Source organism: Cetorhinus maximus, chromosome 5, assembly GCF_964194155.1.
Source record: "Cetorhinus maximus chromosome 5, sCetMax3.hap1.1, whole genome shotgun sequence".
Classification (NCBI taxonomy): domain Eukaryota; kingdom Metazoa; phylum Chordata; class Chondrichthyes; order Lamniformes; family Cetorhinidae; genus Cetorhinus; species Cetorhinus maximus.
The window spans coordinates 169,255,150-169,270,099 of record NC_135883.1 but is presented as its reverse complement, the minus strand read 5'-3'; the positions used below and the strand labels follow the sequence as shown (position 1 = coordinate 169,270,099).

At 45.5% G+C, this 14,950-nt stretch overlaps 1 protein-coding gene across 1 annotated transcript in view; it reads left to right on the top strand.

The window, feature by feature from the left end:
- Positions 1-14,950, top strand: part of LOC144681152 (dynein axonemal heavy chain 8-like) — a 1,929,890-nt gene that overhangs the window by 1,813,079 nt on the left and 101,861 nt on the right. Inside the window, exons 82-83 of the mRNA XM_078542879.1 lie at positions 417-572; positions 6,605-6,721. Of these exons, the coding sequence (XP_078399005.1) occupies positions 417-572; positions 6,605-6,721 (273 nt within the window). The remainder of the gene's footprint in view (positions 1-416; positions 573-6,604; positions 6,722-14,950) is intronic.

The window sequence follows — 14,950 nt, the reverse complement described above, 5'->3', positions numbered from 1 at the left end:
ATCATGTCCATGCCAGCCATCAAGCACCTATGTATTCTAATCTCATTTTCCAGCACTTGGCCCGTAGCCCTGTATGCTATGGTGTTTCAAGTGCTTATCTAAATACTTCTAGTACAGGATGTCAAAAGCATTTATATGTCTTCTACTGCTCCAACTAGGAACAACTAACAGCACAGATCAGGTTGGAAAATAAGTCATTCTGGTCTGTATGGTTTACTTCTACACTGGAGAATGTGTTTACCAAATGAACTATCGGCAAGCAACATGAATAGTATCTTGAAAGAAAGTCACTAAATCCTGGCTTAGTAAACCTGCATCCAACTCTGTGAATGTCTAACTTACACAAATTAGTTATTTTCCCAATTATTACTTTCATTGTTTATTTGTAGACTAGGTGTCCGTTGTCTATTTTACAGACATCCATCAAGTACACCAATGAACCTCCTCAAGGAGTGCGGGCAGGACTGAAAAGAACGTTTAGCGGGATCTCTCAAGACCAAATAGAATATTCAAACCTACCCATGTGGAAACCACTACTGTATGCAGTCGCTTTCCTGCACACCACTGTCCAGGTAATAGAGCCTAGACCTGATTGCACTATACTCTGATCATATATTCTAGAAATATACTCATTCAGTGAGTGTGATCGATTTCATACTTCAGGCATGACACTGGGTGGATGGGAAATATTTGCTGGTGTACCATTGTCTTCTATTTTAACTTGCTCATCTGAACAGTTAGTAGTGACTTTCACATAAAGCCAGAGGCGACTTTCTTTAAAGGTGCCCAATGATGTCATTGAGTCCCAACTGCAATTTTCACTGTGGCCCAAGTAAGATAATTAATGTGGCTTACCTGCACAAAACAGTTAGGAAGCAGCAACTGGTTGGAGGGCAGAATCAAGAGAGGCAGGAAGCTACTAGCCAAAACCAAAGAACCAATAGCTGGTATGAAAGAAAGTTACAGAAAAGGGGTTTTTGGAGGGACTTCCAGTACACAGTAGAGCCTGGGGCCAGGGTAGGTAAAAATCTCCCTTGTGGCATCCAGAAGACCAGCTCCATTAAGAGCACCAATGAGCCCTTCAGCAAGTGTATGCTGGACTGAAAAGAACAGCCCAGGTGTATTGGGTGTGCAGCAAAAGCATTCAAAGTGGGTGGATCAACATCAAAAACCATTTAACAACGTGTGCACAAGGGGAAGAAGGGCGGTGCTTCTACCGAATATTAAGGTCATTTTGGCCCTCAATTTCTATGTCAGTGAGTGGATCCTTCAATGTTTAAATTTGATGACAGAATTTGTATGGCACAGAAGGAGGTCACTTTGTCCCATCATGTCTTTTTTTTATGCATTTGTGGGATGTGGGCTTTGCTGGCTGGGCCAGCGATTATTGCCTGCCCCTAGTTGCTCTTGAGAAGGTGATGGTGAGCTGCACCTATTTAAATGACTTTAAATTGTGAATCATGGCAAATTGTGCTGTGGATTATGGCAGACTGCAGGAAGATTGATTAAGGATGAGTAGATTCATGCCAAATAGCTCAATGCAGAGGAAAGGTGGGATAAAAGATTTTGAACAGGATTTTCCCGTCAGCGAGTTGGTGGGGGGCAGGAGCCGGGGGGCCTGCTCGCCGACGCTTAAAATGATGTGTGGTGATGTTGTGCGAATCTCCTGATGTCACCGCGCCCCATTTTAATTTTCAGGTAGGCGGGGGCGCAGCAAAATCAGCTGTGCATCCGCCGACCTGTAAATGGCCAATTGAGGCCATTGACAGACTCATTTAAGTAATTAATGGACCTGCCCGTCCAACCTTAATGTTGGCGGGCAGGCCAGGAGCCCTGGCGGGCATTAGAAAAAGCCTGAAATCTCATCCACGGGTGGGATAAGGTTTTATGTATGTTTTTAAAACTTTAATTAAAGTGTTTTAAAAAGTTATGGACATGTCCCAACTCATGACAGTGTCACATGAGGGGACATGTCAGGGAATTTTTTTTTTCTATTTTTAATATTTTTTAATGTACAGCCAATCTCCCTGAGGCAGCACTTTGCCTCAGGAAGATGATTGTGCTCTTTAGTGCACTTGCGCGAAAGTGCGCACTCTCGGCAGAGGGAATCCCCCCCCCCGCCCGCACAAGGAGCACATTGTCGTGCGGACGTCACGCTGGGTGGGCCTTAATTGGCCTGCTCATGTAAAATGACGGTGTGCCAATCGGATGCACGCCTCCATGTGCCCGCTCTTCAACTTCCCCCCACAACGGGGGGAAAATTCTGCCCTTTGAAAAGACAAATAAGTGAGGAAATACACTGCAATGGAGTAAAGGTAGTGAAACTTTAGACCTCATGGGTATAGGATGTTAAAAGTGCCAATGCAAGTCAATTATGTCATAACAAGACAAACAGAATGTTTGGGTTTTTATTTAGAAGCACAGAATACAAAAACAAGAAAATCAAATTTGACTTTGTCTTTGTTTTAAATGTTAATATTGATCACAGTAACCTCTGAGATTCGCTACATAAAAACATAGAAACTAGGAGCAGGAGTAGGCCATTCGGCCCTTCGAGCCTGCTCTGCCATTCATTATGATCATGGCTGATCATCCAACTCAATAGCCTGCTCCCACTTTCTCCCCATATCCTTTGATCCCTTTCGCCCCAAGAGCTATATCTAACTCCTTGAAAACATGTAATGTTTTGGTCTCAACTACTTTCTGTGCTAACGAATTCCACAGGCTCACCACTCTCTGGGTGAAGAAATTTCTCCTCAGCTCAGTCCTAAATGGTCTACCCCGTATCCTCAGACGGTGACCCCTGGTTCTGGACTCCCCCACCATCGGGAACATCCTTCCTGCATCTACCCTGTCTAGTCCTGTTAGAATTTTATAGGTTTCTATGAGATCCCCCCTCATTCTTCTGAACTCCAGCGAATATAATCTGAATCGGCTCAATCTCTCCTCATATGTCAGTCCCGCCATCCCAGGAATCAGTCGGGTAAACCTTCGCTGCACTCCCTCTATAGCAAGTCCTCAGATGAGGAGACCAAAACTGCACACAATATCCCAGGTGTGGTCTCACCAAGGCCCTGTACAATTGCAGCAAGACATCCCTGTTCCTGTACTCGAATCCTCTGGCTATGAAGGCCAACGTACCATTTTGCCTTCTTTACCACCTGCTGCACCTGCATGCTTGCCTTCAGCGGCTGGTGTACGAGGACACCCAGGTCTCGTTGCACATTCCCCTCTCTCAATTTATAGCCATTCAGCTAATAATCTGCCTTCATGTTTTTGCTACCAAATTGGATAACCCACATTTATCCACATTATACTGCATCTGCCATGCATTTGCCCACTCACTCAGCTTGTCCAAATCACACTGAAGCATCTCTGCATCCTCCTCACAGCTCACCCTCCCGCCCAGCTTTGTGTCATCTGCAAATTTGGAGATATTACATTTAGTTCCCTCATCTAAATCATTGATATATATTGTGAATAACTGGGGTCCCAGCACCGATCCCTGCGGTACCCCACTAGTCACTGCCTGCCATTCGGAAAAAGACCCGTTTATTCCTACTCTTTGTTTCCTGTCTGCCAACCAGTTTTCTGTCCATCTCAATATATTACCCCAATCCCATGCGCTTTAATTTTACAAGCCAATCTCTTATGTGGGACTTTGTTGAAAGCCTTCTGAAAGTCCAAATAAACCACAGTCACTGGCTCCCCCTCATCAACTCTACTAGTTACATCCTCGAAAAATTCCAGTAGATTTGTCAAGCATGATTTCCCTTTCATAAATCCATGCTGACTCTGTCCGATTCTGCCACTGTTTTCCACGTGCTCAGCTATTAAATCTTTTATAATGGACTCGAGAATTTTCCGCTCTACCGATATCAGGCTGACTGGTCCCTGTTTTTTCTTTGCCTCCCTTTTTAAATAGTGGGGTTACATTAGCTACCCTCCAATCTGTAGGAACTGTTCCAGGGTCTATAGAATCTCAGAAGATGACCACCAATGCATCCACTTTTTCTAGGGCTACTTCCTTAAGTACTCTGGGATGGAGATTATCAGGCCCCGGGGATTTATTGGTCTTCAATCCCATCAATTTCCCCAACACCATTTCCCAACTAATACTGATTTCTTTCAGTTCCTCCCTCTCACTAAACCCTGTGTTCCCCAACATTTCTGGTATGTTGTTAGTGTCCTCCTTTGTGAAGACAGAACCAAAGTATGTATTTAGTTGGTCAGCCATTTCTTTGTTCCCCATTATAAACTCCCCTGTTTCTGACTGTAAGCGACCTACATTTGTCTTCACCAATCTTTTTCTCTTCACATACCTATAGAAACTTTTACAGTCAGTTTTTATGTTCCCTGCAACTCACTCTCGTACTCTATTTTCCCCTTCTTAATCAATCCCTTGGTCCTCCTTTGCTGAATTCTAAACTGCTCCCAATCCTCAGGTCTGTTGTTTTTTCTGGCCAATTTGTATGCGTCTTCCTTGCATCTAATACTATCTCTAATTTCCCTTGTAAGCCATAGTTTGGCCACCTTTCCTGTTTTACTTTTGTGCCAGACAGGAATAAACAATTGTTGCAGTTCACCCATGCGCTCTTTGAATGTTTGCCATTGCCTATCCACCGTCATCCCTTTAAGTAACGTTTCCCAATCCATCATAGCCAACTTGCGCCTCATACCATCGTAGTTTCCTTTATTAAGATTCAGGACCCTAGTCTCAGAATCAACTACGTCACTCTCCATCTTGATGAAGAATTCTATCATATTATGGTCACTCATCCCCAAGGGGCTTTGCACAACTAGATTTCCAATTATTTCTTTCTCATTACACAATACCCAGTCGAGGATGGCCTGTTCTTTCATTGGTTCCTCAATGTATTGGTCCAGAAAAACATCCCATGTACACTCCAGGAATTCCTCCTCTACGGTATTGTTACTAATTTGATTTGCTCAATCTATATGCATATTAAAGTCACCCATAATTACAGATGTTCCTATGTTACATGCGTCTCTAATTTCCTGTTTAACGCCATTCCCAACATCACCACTACAGTTTGGGGGTCTATATACAACCCCCACTAACGTTTTTTGCCCCTTAGTGTTTCTCAGCTCTACCCATACAGATTCCACATCATCAGAGCTAATATCTTTCCTCACTGTTGCATTAATTTCCTCTTTAACCAGCAATGCAACTCCACCGCCTTTTCCTTTTTGTCTGTCCTTCTTAAATACTGAATACCCCTGGATGTTCAGTTCCCATCCTTGGTCACCCTGCAACCATGTTTCCGTAATCCCGACTATATCATACCTGTTTACATCTATTTGCGCGGTTAATTCATCCACTTTATTGCGAATGCTCCTCGCGTTAAGGCACAAAGCCTTAAGGCTCGTCTTTTTAACATTACTTGTCCCGTTCCCACTATTTTTTACTGAGGCCCTGTTTGATTCTTGCCCTTGATTTCTCTGACTGTCACTTTTCTTATTCTGCTTTCTGCCTTTTGTTCTTGTCTTTGATTCCCCTTCCTCTGACTCCTTGCATAGGTTCCCATCCCCCTGCCATTTTAGTTTAAACCCTCCCCAACAACTCTAGCAAATGTTCCCCCAGGACATCAGTCCCAGTCGTGCCCACGTGTAACCCGTCCAGTTTGTACTGGTCCCACCTCCCCCAGAACCGGTCCCAATGCCCCTGAAATCTGAATGAATCTGAAACCCTCCCCTTCACACCATCTGTTCAGCCACGTATTAATCCGATATATCCTGCTATTTCTACTCTGACTGACACGTGGCACTGGTAGTAATCCTGAGATCACAACCTATGAGGTCCTACAAATGAGTGATTTGAAATTAAGCCTGTTCCCATTCTCTTCCTGTTGAACTGAGCTGAACCTTTGAACTTATATCCTCTCCATCACAAAGACTGCCTACTTTCAACTTAGTTACATTCCCCATTTCCACCTTGCCTCACATCATGAGCCATTGAAATCCTCAACCATGCTTTTATTTATCAACAGATTTAACCATTCCAGTGTCTCCCTAGTTGATCTACCATCTTCCAAACTCCATAACTTTCAGTTTATCCAAATCTTGGCTGTCCTGGCCAGCACCAGATCCTGCTCACCTGCCACTTTTCTGCAAGTTGACCTATATTGGTTCCCTGTTCAGCAATACCTCAATTTTATTGTTAAAACCCCTGCATGGCTTCATCCGTCCCTATCTTTATAACCTTCTCCAGCCCTACAGCCCTCCAAGAATTCTGCCTTCCTCCAGCTCTGGCTTCTTGTGCATCCCCAGTCCCTATGCCCCACCATTGGTGCTGGGTGCCTTTGGTTTTGATGCCCTAAGCTCTGTAATACCATCCCTAAACCTCTCTGGCTTTCTACCTCTCTTCCTTTAAGATGCTCCTTACCAATATACCTCTTTGATGAAGCTTTGGTCAACTTTCCTAATATCTATTTATGTGGCTCAGTGTCAAATGTTGGTTCATAATGCTCCTGTAAATCACCTATTTACTTTAAATGTGTTGATGTTGTTGTTGATGATGTTAACCTAAGTCATTAGAAGGAATTTAAAATCTGGTTTAAATACAACAAATTACTTCCAATAGGAACGGCGCAAATTTGGACCACTGGGATGGTGTATTCCATATGAGTTTAACGCTTCAGATTTCATAGCCAGTGTCCAGTTCATACAGAACCACCTGGACGATTGTGACAAAAAGAAGGTGTGTTGCAATCTTCTGATAAGTAGTAATATTAATTAACAACAAGAAATTAGTTTTTTATCATTAATACGTCAGTGTATGTTGCAGAGGGGGGTAAGCAAGTATCTCCTTAACTAATAAGATTTAAGTATCGGGAAATAAACACAGGAAGACTGAGAAGTTGGTTGAATAAAATGGAGTGAATTCAACGTCAAGTCAGGTGCAGGAAGAGAAATAGAGAGAGAGAGAATAAAGGGAATGAAAGGAAAATGAAAAGAAAAATTTCTTAAACCTTCCTGAAGAATTCAAAACCTAAAGGAATGAAACTTCACATTTGAAATATTTACTTTACAGTGGCAGTGAGACTGATTGCAGGAATTTACAATTATCATGCCTATAGTGGTTATTATGCTACTAATTGCTAGCCCCAAGTATTGACAGCAAATTTAGTTCATATTCAAAGACAGCAACTTATCGAATTGAATGCATGTCAATGCTGAGGCAAGCAGTGAAATACTATTTTTCACGCAATGAACAGAGAAGCTTCTCTTTGGCAGTCCCTCAGGATTGAGGATGACAAGTTTTGACACCATTTCAACAGGATCTGAAGTGGCTGATCAGTCCAAGCACCACCTTCCCCACAGGTCGGGTAAACATTTAGAGGTTTGAACGTTCTCTCCGACACCTCGACTTAATCTCTGCGCATTCTTGATGAAGTCTCTTGATGTGTTTGGTGCCTTCCTGAATGAACCTTCTAAATTTTGGTTGGTAACAAGCCAGGAACTCCCATGAGTTGGTAGGAATGTTTGATCTCTTTGGGGAAAATTTAAGGACATTTCAAAAGCATTTCCACTTTCCTTCTGAGAATTTCCTGCCACAACTGAGTTCTGAGTAGAACAGTGGCTTCAGGAGTCTGGTGTCAGGCATACAAACACCATGTCCCGCCCAGGAGAGCTGGTTTTAGTGATTAGCAACCCGATGCTGGATGTGCTGGCTTGAGTTGCTGCTGTTGGACTACCTTTCTTTCCGCTGGATTTGGAGGATATTGTGAAGACATCGCTGGTCATACTTCTGCAGTGCTCTGAGGTGTGGGGATCACTGCTGCTTGGCAAACCATAGACCTTAGTCTTGGGTTTGAGATCCTTATCTTTGAATGCTGTTCTCAGTCAGTCAAATACTGAGCTGGCACATTGGAGGCGATGATGAATTTCATCATCTATAAAATGTAAATAAGTCCACCTTTTCCAGAATCTAGCTGTTGATCATAATTGATTGAGAGGAGGTGTTGTGCCGCAGGAGTTGGTTGGAAGAGGACCTTAGTTTTCTGATTTAGTTAATGGCCCATTTTCTCAACTGCTTCGAAGAAGGAGTCAACAATGAACCTGGACCTCATGAAAGCTTTTGACTGTGTCAACCATGAAGGCTCATTGAGGATCCTCCTCAGAAATGCCCTCAGAAACTTGTTGCCACCCACTGCCTACCCTACGATGACATGCAAGCCGTGATCTTCACCAACAGAACCACCACAGACCCCAGGTCAGTGAAGACAGGGGTCAAACAAGGCTGCGCTATTGCATCAAGCCTCTTCTCCATCTTTCTCGCTGCATGACTACACTTCACCTCCAGCAAACTACCACCAGGTGTGAAGATAATCTACAGAACAGTTGGAAAACTGCTCAACCTATGCCAACTTCAATCTAAAACCAAAATCACTCCAACAGAGGAGCAGTGAAACTCTGGCAGCAATATTTTGACATTTATTTTTATTCTTTCACAGGATGTGGGCTTCGCTGGCTAGGCCAGCATTTATTGCCCATCCCTAATTGCCCTTGAGAAAGTGGTGGTGAACTGCTTTCTTGAACCGCTGTAGGTACACCCATTGTGCTTTTGGGAAGGGAGTTCCAGGATTTTGACCCAGCTACAGTGAAGGAACAATGATATAGTTCCAAGTCAGGATGGTGTGTGGCTTGGAGGGGAACTTCCAGGTGCTGGAGTTCCCATGGATCTGTTGCCCTTGTCCTTGGGCACGGGTTTGGAAGGTGCTGTCGAAGGAGTCTTCGTGAGTTTCTGCAGTGAATCTTATAGATGGTACACACTGCTGCCACTATGTGTCAGTGGTGGAGTGAGTGAATGTTCAAGGTGGTAGTTGGGGTGCCAATCTAGTGGGCTGCTTTTTCGTGTTGAGCTTCTTGAGTATTGTGGGAGCTGCGCTCATGCAGGCAAGTGGGGAGTATTCCATCACACTCCTGATTTGTGCCTTGTAAATGGTGAACAGGCTTTGGGGAGTCAGGAGGTGAGTTCATTGCCGCAGGATTCCTAGTTCCTGACCTGTTTTTGTAGCCACAGTATTTATATGGCTAGTCCAGTTCAATTTCTGGTCAATAGTTACCCCCAGGATGTTACATACATGCAAACATAACGAATTAGGAGCAGGAGTAAGCCACTCGGCCACTTGAGCCTCTCACCATCAAATGAGATCATGGCTGATCTGATTGTAACCGCCACTCCACATGGTAAACTGCCTGGGTTCAGTTCCATACAGCAATATTACAGGCTCTAGCAGCTTGTGGGGAGGACATGTGACATACCTCCCACTTCTTCTCCTGGATGTTGGACAAAGGACGCATTTTCCCAGGTCTGGAATATTGAGGTGTTTAATAGAGGAGTCAGGGTCCCTTTTTTGTCCTTTGCAGACATTCTGCCTCCATTGGCCAGAGCTCTGCCTTAGAAATATAAAGAGGGTGGGTGTATTTCTTTGGAACTTGATTGTCGGCTGTCACAGAGGGCATTAGTACCTCTTCCTTCCGTTGGGGGCCAGGCATTCCAAAGTCTTGATTCAGCATCTTCAGAAAGGTCTTCGAGGTTTCACAGGCTGGTTAGCACTCAGGGGGCAAGTGATGGTCAAGCTGCCCGGGGTGATCCGCAGGGAAGACTGGACATCTCACTATATGTTGCCAGGCCCTGGGATCATACGGCTACGTTTCTCTTGCCAGCCTAGCGGCCAGTCCACTTTGGTAATCTGTGGGTTCAGGGGTTCGGCTGAGGATCAGAAGAATGGGTTGTTTTAAAGGGACCATGGTGTCTTTAGGGGATTCCAATTTGGGGTCTGGTTCAGGTGCTTGCACAACCGGAGAGCTCCTGTTACCAGTGCTAGGTGCTTTTGGTTGGCATGGCAGCAGACGGGCTGTTAGCCCCTGAGCTTGGGCCAGCCTTTCTGGGTTGGGAAGACCAGAAGATGGCCTTCTAGCAGGGATCTCTCCCGCATCCATACCAGATATGGCTACATGGCTGTAGCCTGGTGGGGGGTTATGTATCATTTTAATGGGGGTGGTTAACCCTGTCCGGTCCTCTTGCAATTCTGTATGATGGTGGTTGAGCATAGGGTCCAATCCGCTTGGAGTCCCTCTGCTAGTCAGTTGCGTGATAGGTTTGGGACACTACTGCCCTCTGGGGAATGGTCAGCTCTTGCTGTTACTCTGGGTGGCTTATGAGCCATGTGAAGCATCACCCTCCCTCTTTTGGGACAATTTTGGAACTTTTCTGCTCCACATTAAGCTCGACATAAAGTGGTCAGTTAGATCAATCACTGGTTTCCTGGCTGGGACCTTTGGCTTTGGATAGGGTGCTCTCCTAACATGTTCAATGTCCTTTGGAACACCACTGCTCTTGAGTAGTGGTGCAGGTCCAGCTACCATCGTGGTGACTGAGGGAGGCATCTCCCTACCTATCAGTTTATGGTTTTGGGAACTCCCTTTGTCCCTATTTAATGCTGGAAAGAAGGTTTCTGCCAGCCATGCTTCAGGCAAGAACTGAACCTTTCCTGGGCTTAATAACCTGTCTTCTTTCAGGCTCTTCGTCTACGTGGGACATCTCCCTCACTATTTCGTTCCCTGCTTTATGACTTCCCTGGTCCCTATTTTATTTGGAGATATTTAGGGAATCTATTTCAGACTATAGGGGCCTTTTCTTGACCCTGTTTAATCCTACCAGCATGGCTTCGGCCTTGCTACCTTCGAGCAGCTCTCACTCAAGCTCTATGGGTGTTCTCCCACCCTTTGGGCCTCGGGACCTCCTCCAGCTTTCTGCCCTTCTGCGGTTTTCTGCTGCTTGTTCTTGGCCTTTCTTCTTTTGCTGGCTAGCACCTGACTGCCAGCCAAAACGTTTGCAAGGAGGAAATCCATTCCTGCTACTGGTAGCTTAGGGACAATTCTAACTGCAACAGGAGGTCACACTCTAGGTGGACCATGTGGCGGGGTGAAAACACAGATCGTCCTACCACTGCACTGATAGGGGCTTTGGTCTTCAGGGGGGGGCTTGAGGATAGGTTTAGATATCCCTCTAACATTAAGGACTGGGTGGCCCCTCTGTCCCGAGGCAGTACAACAGACTTGCTCACATTTTGGGCCAGGTAGGGGAATTCCACTCCTGAAAGGACAGAACTCCAGAAACTCTCTGGAAGTTTGTCCAGCTCACACATGCATAGTGCCATACTCTCCAATGGGTGACTTTCTGTATCGAAAGGCTGTGCTGCAGTCCCCATCGGGCATCCTTTTGGGGACCACTCATGTGAAGCCCTACTAGGCCAATTGGCTTGCCTCGCAATCTCCAGCATTGGGGTCTGGAATGGCCTATTTTGTTACAATGAGGACACACCGGCCTCCGAGAATTCTCCTTTCAGGCTGTACGGGGGCTTCTCGCATATTCTTGTGTGTTTGCTTTTCGGGGTGGAGACCCTTTCCTGTTTAAATCACCTTGCTTATCTTTCCAATGCCCATGCACATAGTTTGGAAAGGATCTGCCTGAGTTTCCAGGCCTATGGATAAGGTCACAGCTGTTTGATGTGACAGCTGCACCACTGGCTGTGAGGATTCTCTGCTCCTCTAGGTGTATTCACAAGTTGGAGGGCAGGTAATTTTTGAATTCCTCCAACATACTAGCTCACGCAAACCCTCATGCGAGGTACATGCAATTTTTGGGGATCTTATCCATCGGTTGAACTTGGTTTGTTTCAGCTGTTCAAACTCAATATAGGAAGACCTCATGAAGTAGACCCCTTTTTTTAAAGTCATTCACGGGATGTGGACTTCGCTGGCTGGGTCAGCAATTATTGCCCATCCCTAGTTGCCCTTGAGAAGGTGATGGTGAGCTGCCTTCTTGAACCGCTGCAGTCCATGTGTTGTAGATACACCCACAGTGCTGTTAGGAAGGGAGTTCCAGGATTTTGACCAAGCGACAGTGAAGGAACGGCAATATATTGCCAAGTGAGGATGGTGAGTGGCTTTGAGGGGAACTTGCAGGTCGTGGTGTTTCCATCTATCTGCTGCCCTTGTCCTTCTAGATGGCAGTGGTCGTGGCTTTGGAAGGTGCTGTCTAAGGAACCTTGGTGAATTCCTGAAATGCGTCTTGTAGATGGTACACACTGTTGCCACTGTGCGTCGGTGGTGGAGGGAGTGAATATTTGTGGATGTGGGAAGTGGTTTTTGCAATATCTGCCCCTTTTGCACTCATAAAGAAAAGAGGGATAAGGGAAAGAAGAGGGTACAGGGCAAGATCATGATAAAAATAAGAGTTACAGTATCACATGAGTCCAGAGTCCAGAAACAAAAGCCCAGTGGTGTATTCCTTCAGTGGTTTGTAGGCTGAAACCATTGCAGGGTGATCTGTCTTTTCAGAAGCGAGGGCTTCTATGGTGGAAGAAGGCACGCAGAGATGGAGTCTCGTAGGCACCGATACAGGAATTCCAATATTCCAGTAATAGAGTGTAGATGAGGGCCAGACAATTTTAAACCTAGACAGAGTTCTTTCTGCTGCTACTTGTTAGTTGACACAATGATAGACTGTCTGGGTTCAGCTCCACATGGCAATATTACAGGTTCTAGCAGCTAGTGGTAGTTCATGTGACATACCTCCCACTTCTTCTCCTGGGTGTTGGACAAAGGATATACTGGAATCTTGAGGTGTTTAATAGAGGATTCACAGTCCCTTTTGTCCTTTGCAGATTAACCACCTTCTTTAGCTGGAGCTCTGCCTTAGAAATGTAAAGAGGCTGGGTGTATTTCTTTGGAATTTGTTTATTGGCCGTCACAGGGGGCATTAGCACCTCATTAAAGATAACAATGCCCCTGCTGGTATCTGAAGGTTAGCAATTCCTCTGGTATGAATCATGGCTAGTCAGGGTAAAGCCTTGTCCATTTTTAAAATAAAAATAATAATAATTTCATAAAGTAGCCAGGTTGACAATATTTTCCTTCCTGTCTTCTGGCCAGGACAATAATAAACTTGGAGAAAGGGCATGTAATTTGCAAATAAATCTCAAGATAGATCAGTTGGGGTTTTTAAAAATTAATTTTAGAGGATGTGGACTTTGCTGGCTAGGCCAGCATTTATTGCCCATCCCTAGTTGCCCTTGAGGAGGTGGTGGTGAGCTGCCTCATCCAAGGGCGGGATGAAAGGGTCATTTTATTTTGATTAACGGGAGATGGACTTTGCTGGCTGGGTCAGCATTTATTGCCCATCTCTAGTTGCCCTTGAGAAGGTGGTGGTGAGCTGCGTTCTTGAACCGCTGCAGTCCATGTGGTGTAGGTATACCCACAGTGCTGTCAGGAAGGGAGCTCCAGGATTTTGGCCAAGCTACAGTGAAGGAACGGAGATATATTTCCAAGTCAGGATGGTGAGTGACTTGGAGGCGAACTTCCAGGTGGTGGTGTTCTTCTGCCCTTGCCCTTCTAGATGGCAGTGGTCAGGGGTTTGGAAGGTGCTGTCTCAGAAGCCTTGATGAATTCCTGCAGTGCATCTTGCAGATGGTACACACTGCTGCTACTGTGCGTCAGTGGTGGAGGGAATGAATGTTTGTGGATGTGGTGCCAATCAAGCGGGCTGCTTTGTCCAGGATGGTTCCAAGCTTCTTGAGCATTGTGGGAGCTGTGCTCATCCAGGTAAGTGGGGAGTATTCCATCACACTCTTGACTTGTGCCTTGTAGATGGTGGACAGGCTTTGGGGAGTCAGGAGGTGAGTTACTCACCACAGGATTCCTACCTCTGACCCGCTCTTGTAGCCACAGTATTTATATGGCTAGTCCAGTTTAGCTTCTAGTCAATGGTAAGACCCAGGATGTTGATAGTGGGGGATTCAGTGATGGTAATGCCATTGAACATCAAGGGGTGATGGTTAGGTTCTCTGTTGTTGAAGATGGTCATTGCCTGACACTTGTGTGGCGCGATTGTTACTTGCCACCTGTCAGCCCAAGCCTGGATATCGTCCAGGTCTTGCTGCATATGGACATGAGCTGCTTCAGTATCTGAGGAGCTGCGAATGGTGCTTAACATTGTATAATCATTAGAGAACATCCCCACTTCTGACCTTATGATGGAAGGAAGGTCATTAATGAAGCAGCTGAAGATGGTTGGGCCGAGGATACTACCCTAAGGAACCCCTGCAGTGATGTCCTGGAGCTGAGATGATTGACCTCAAACAACCACAACCATCTTTTTTTGTGCTAAGTATGACTCCAACCAGTGGAGAGTTTTCCCCCTGATTCCCATTGACTCCAGTTTTGATAGGGCTCCTTGATGCCACACTTGGTCAAATGTGGCCTTGATGTCAAAGGCAGTCACTCTCACCTCGGGAGTTCAGCTCTTTTGTCCATTTGAACCAAGGCTGTAATGAGGTCAGGAACTCAGTGGCCCTGGCGGATCCCAAACTGGGCATCAGTGAGCAGGTTATTGCTAAGCAAGTTGCTGCTTGATAGCACTGTTGATGACCCCTTCCATTACTTTATTGATGATCGAGAGAAGACTGATGGGGCGGTAATTGGCTGGATTGGATTTGTCCTGCTTCTTGCGTACAGGACATACCTGAGCAATTTTCCACATAGCCGGGTAGATGCCAGCATTGTTCCTGTACTGGAACAGCTTGGCTAATGGCAAGTTATGGAGCACAAGTCTTCAGTACTATTGTCGGAATATTGTCAGGGCCCATAGCCTTTGCAGTATCCAGTGCCTTCATCACGTGGAGTGAATCGAATTGGCTGAAGACTGGCATTTGTGATGCTGGGGCCATCCAGAGGAGGCCGAGATGAATCATCTACTCGGTACTTCTGGCTGAAGATTGTAGCAAATGCTTCAGCCTTATCTTTTGCACTGTTGTGCTGGGCTCCCCCATCATTGAGGATTGAGATATTTGTGGAGCCTCCACCTCCAGTGAACGTTTAATTGTCCACCACCATTCACGACTGGATGTGGCAGGACTGC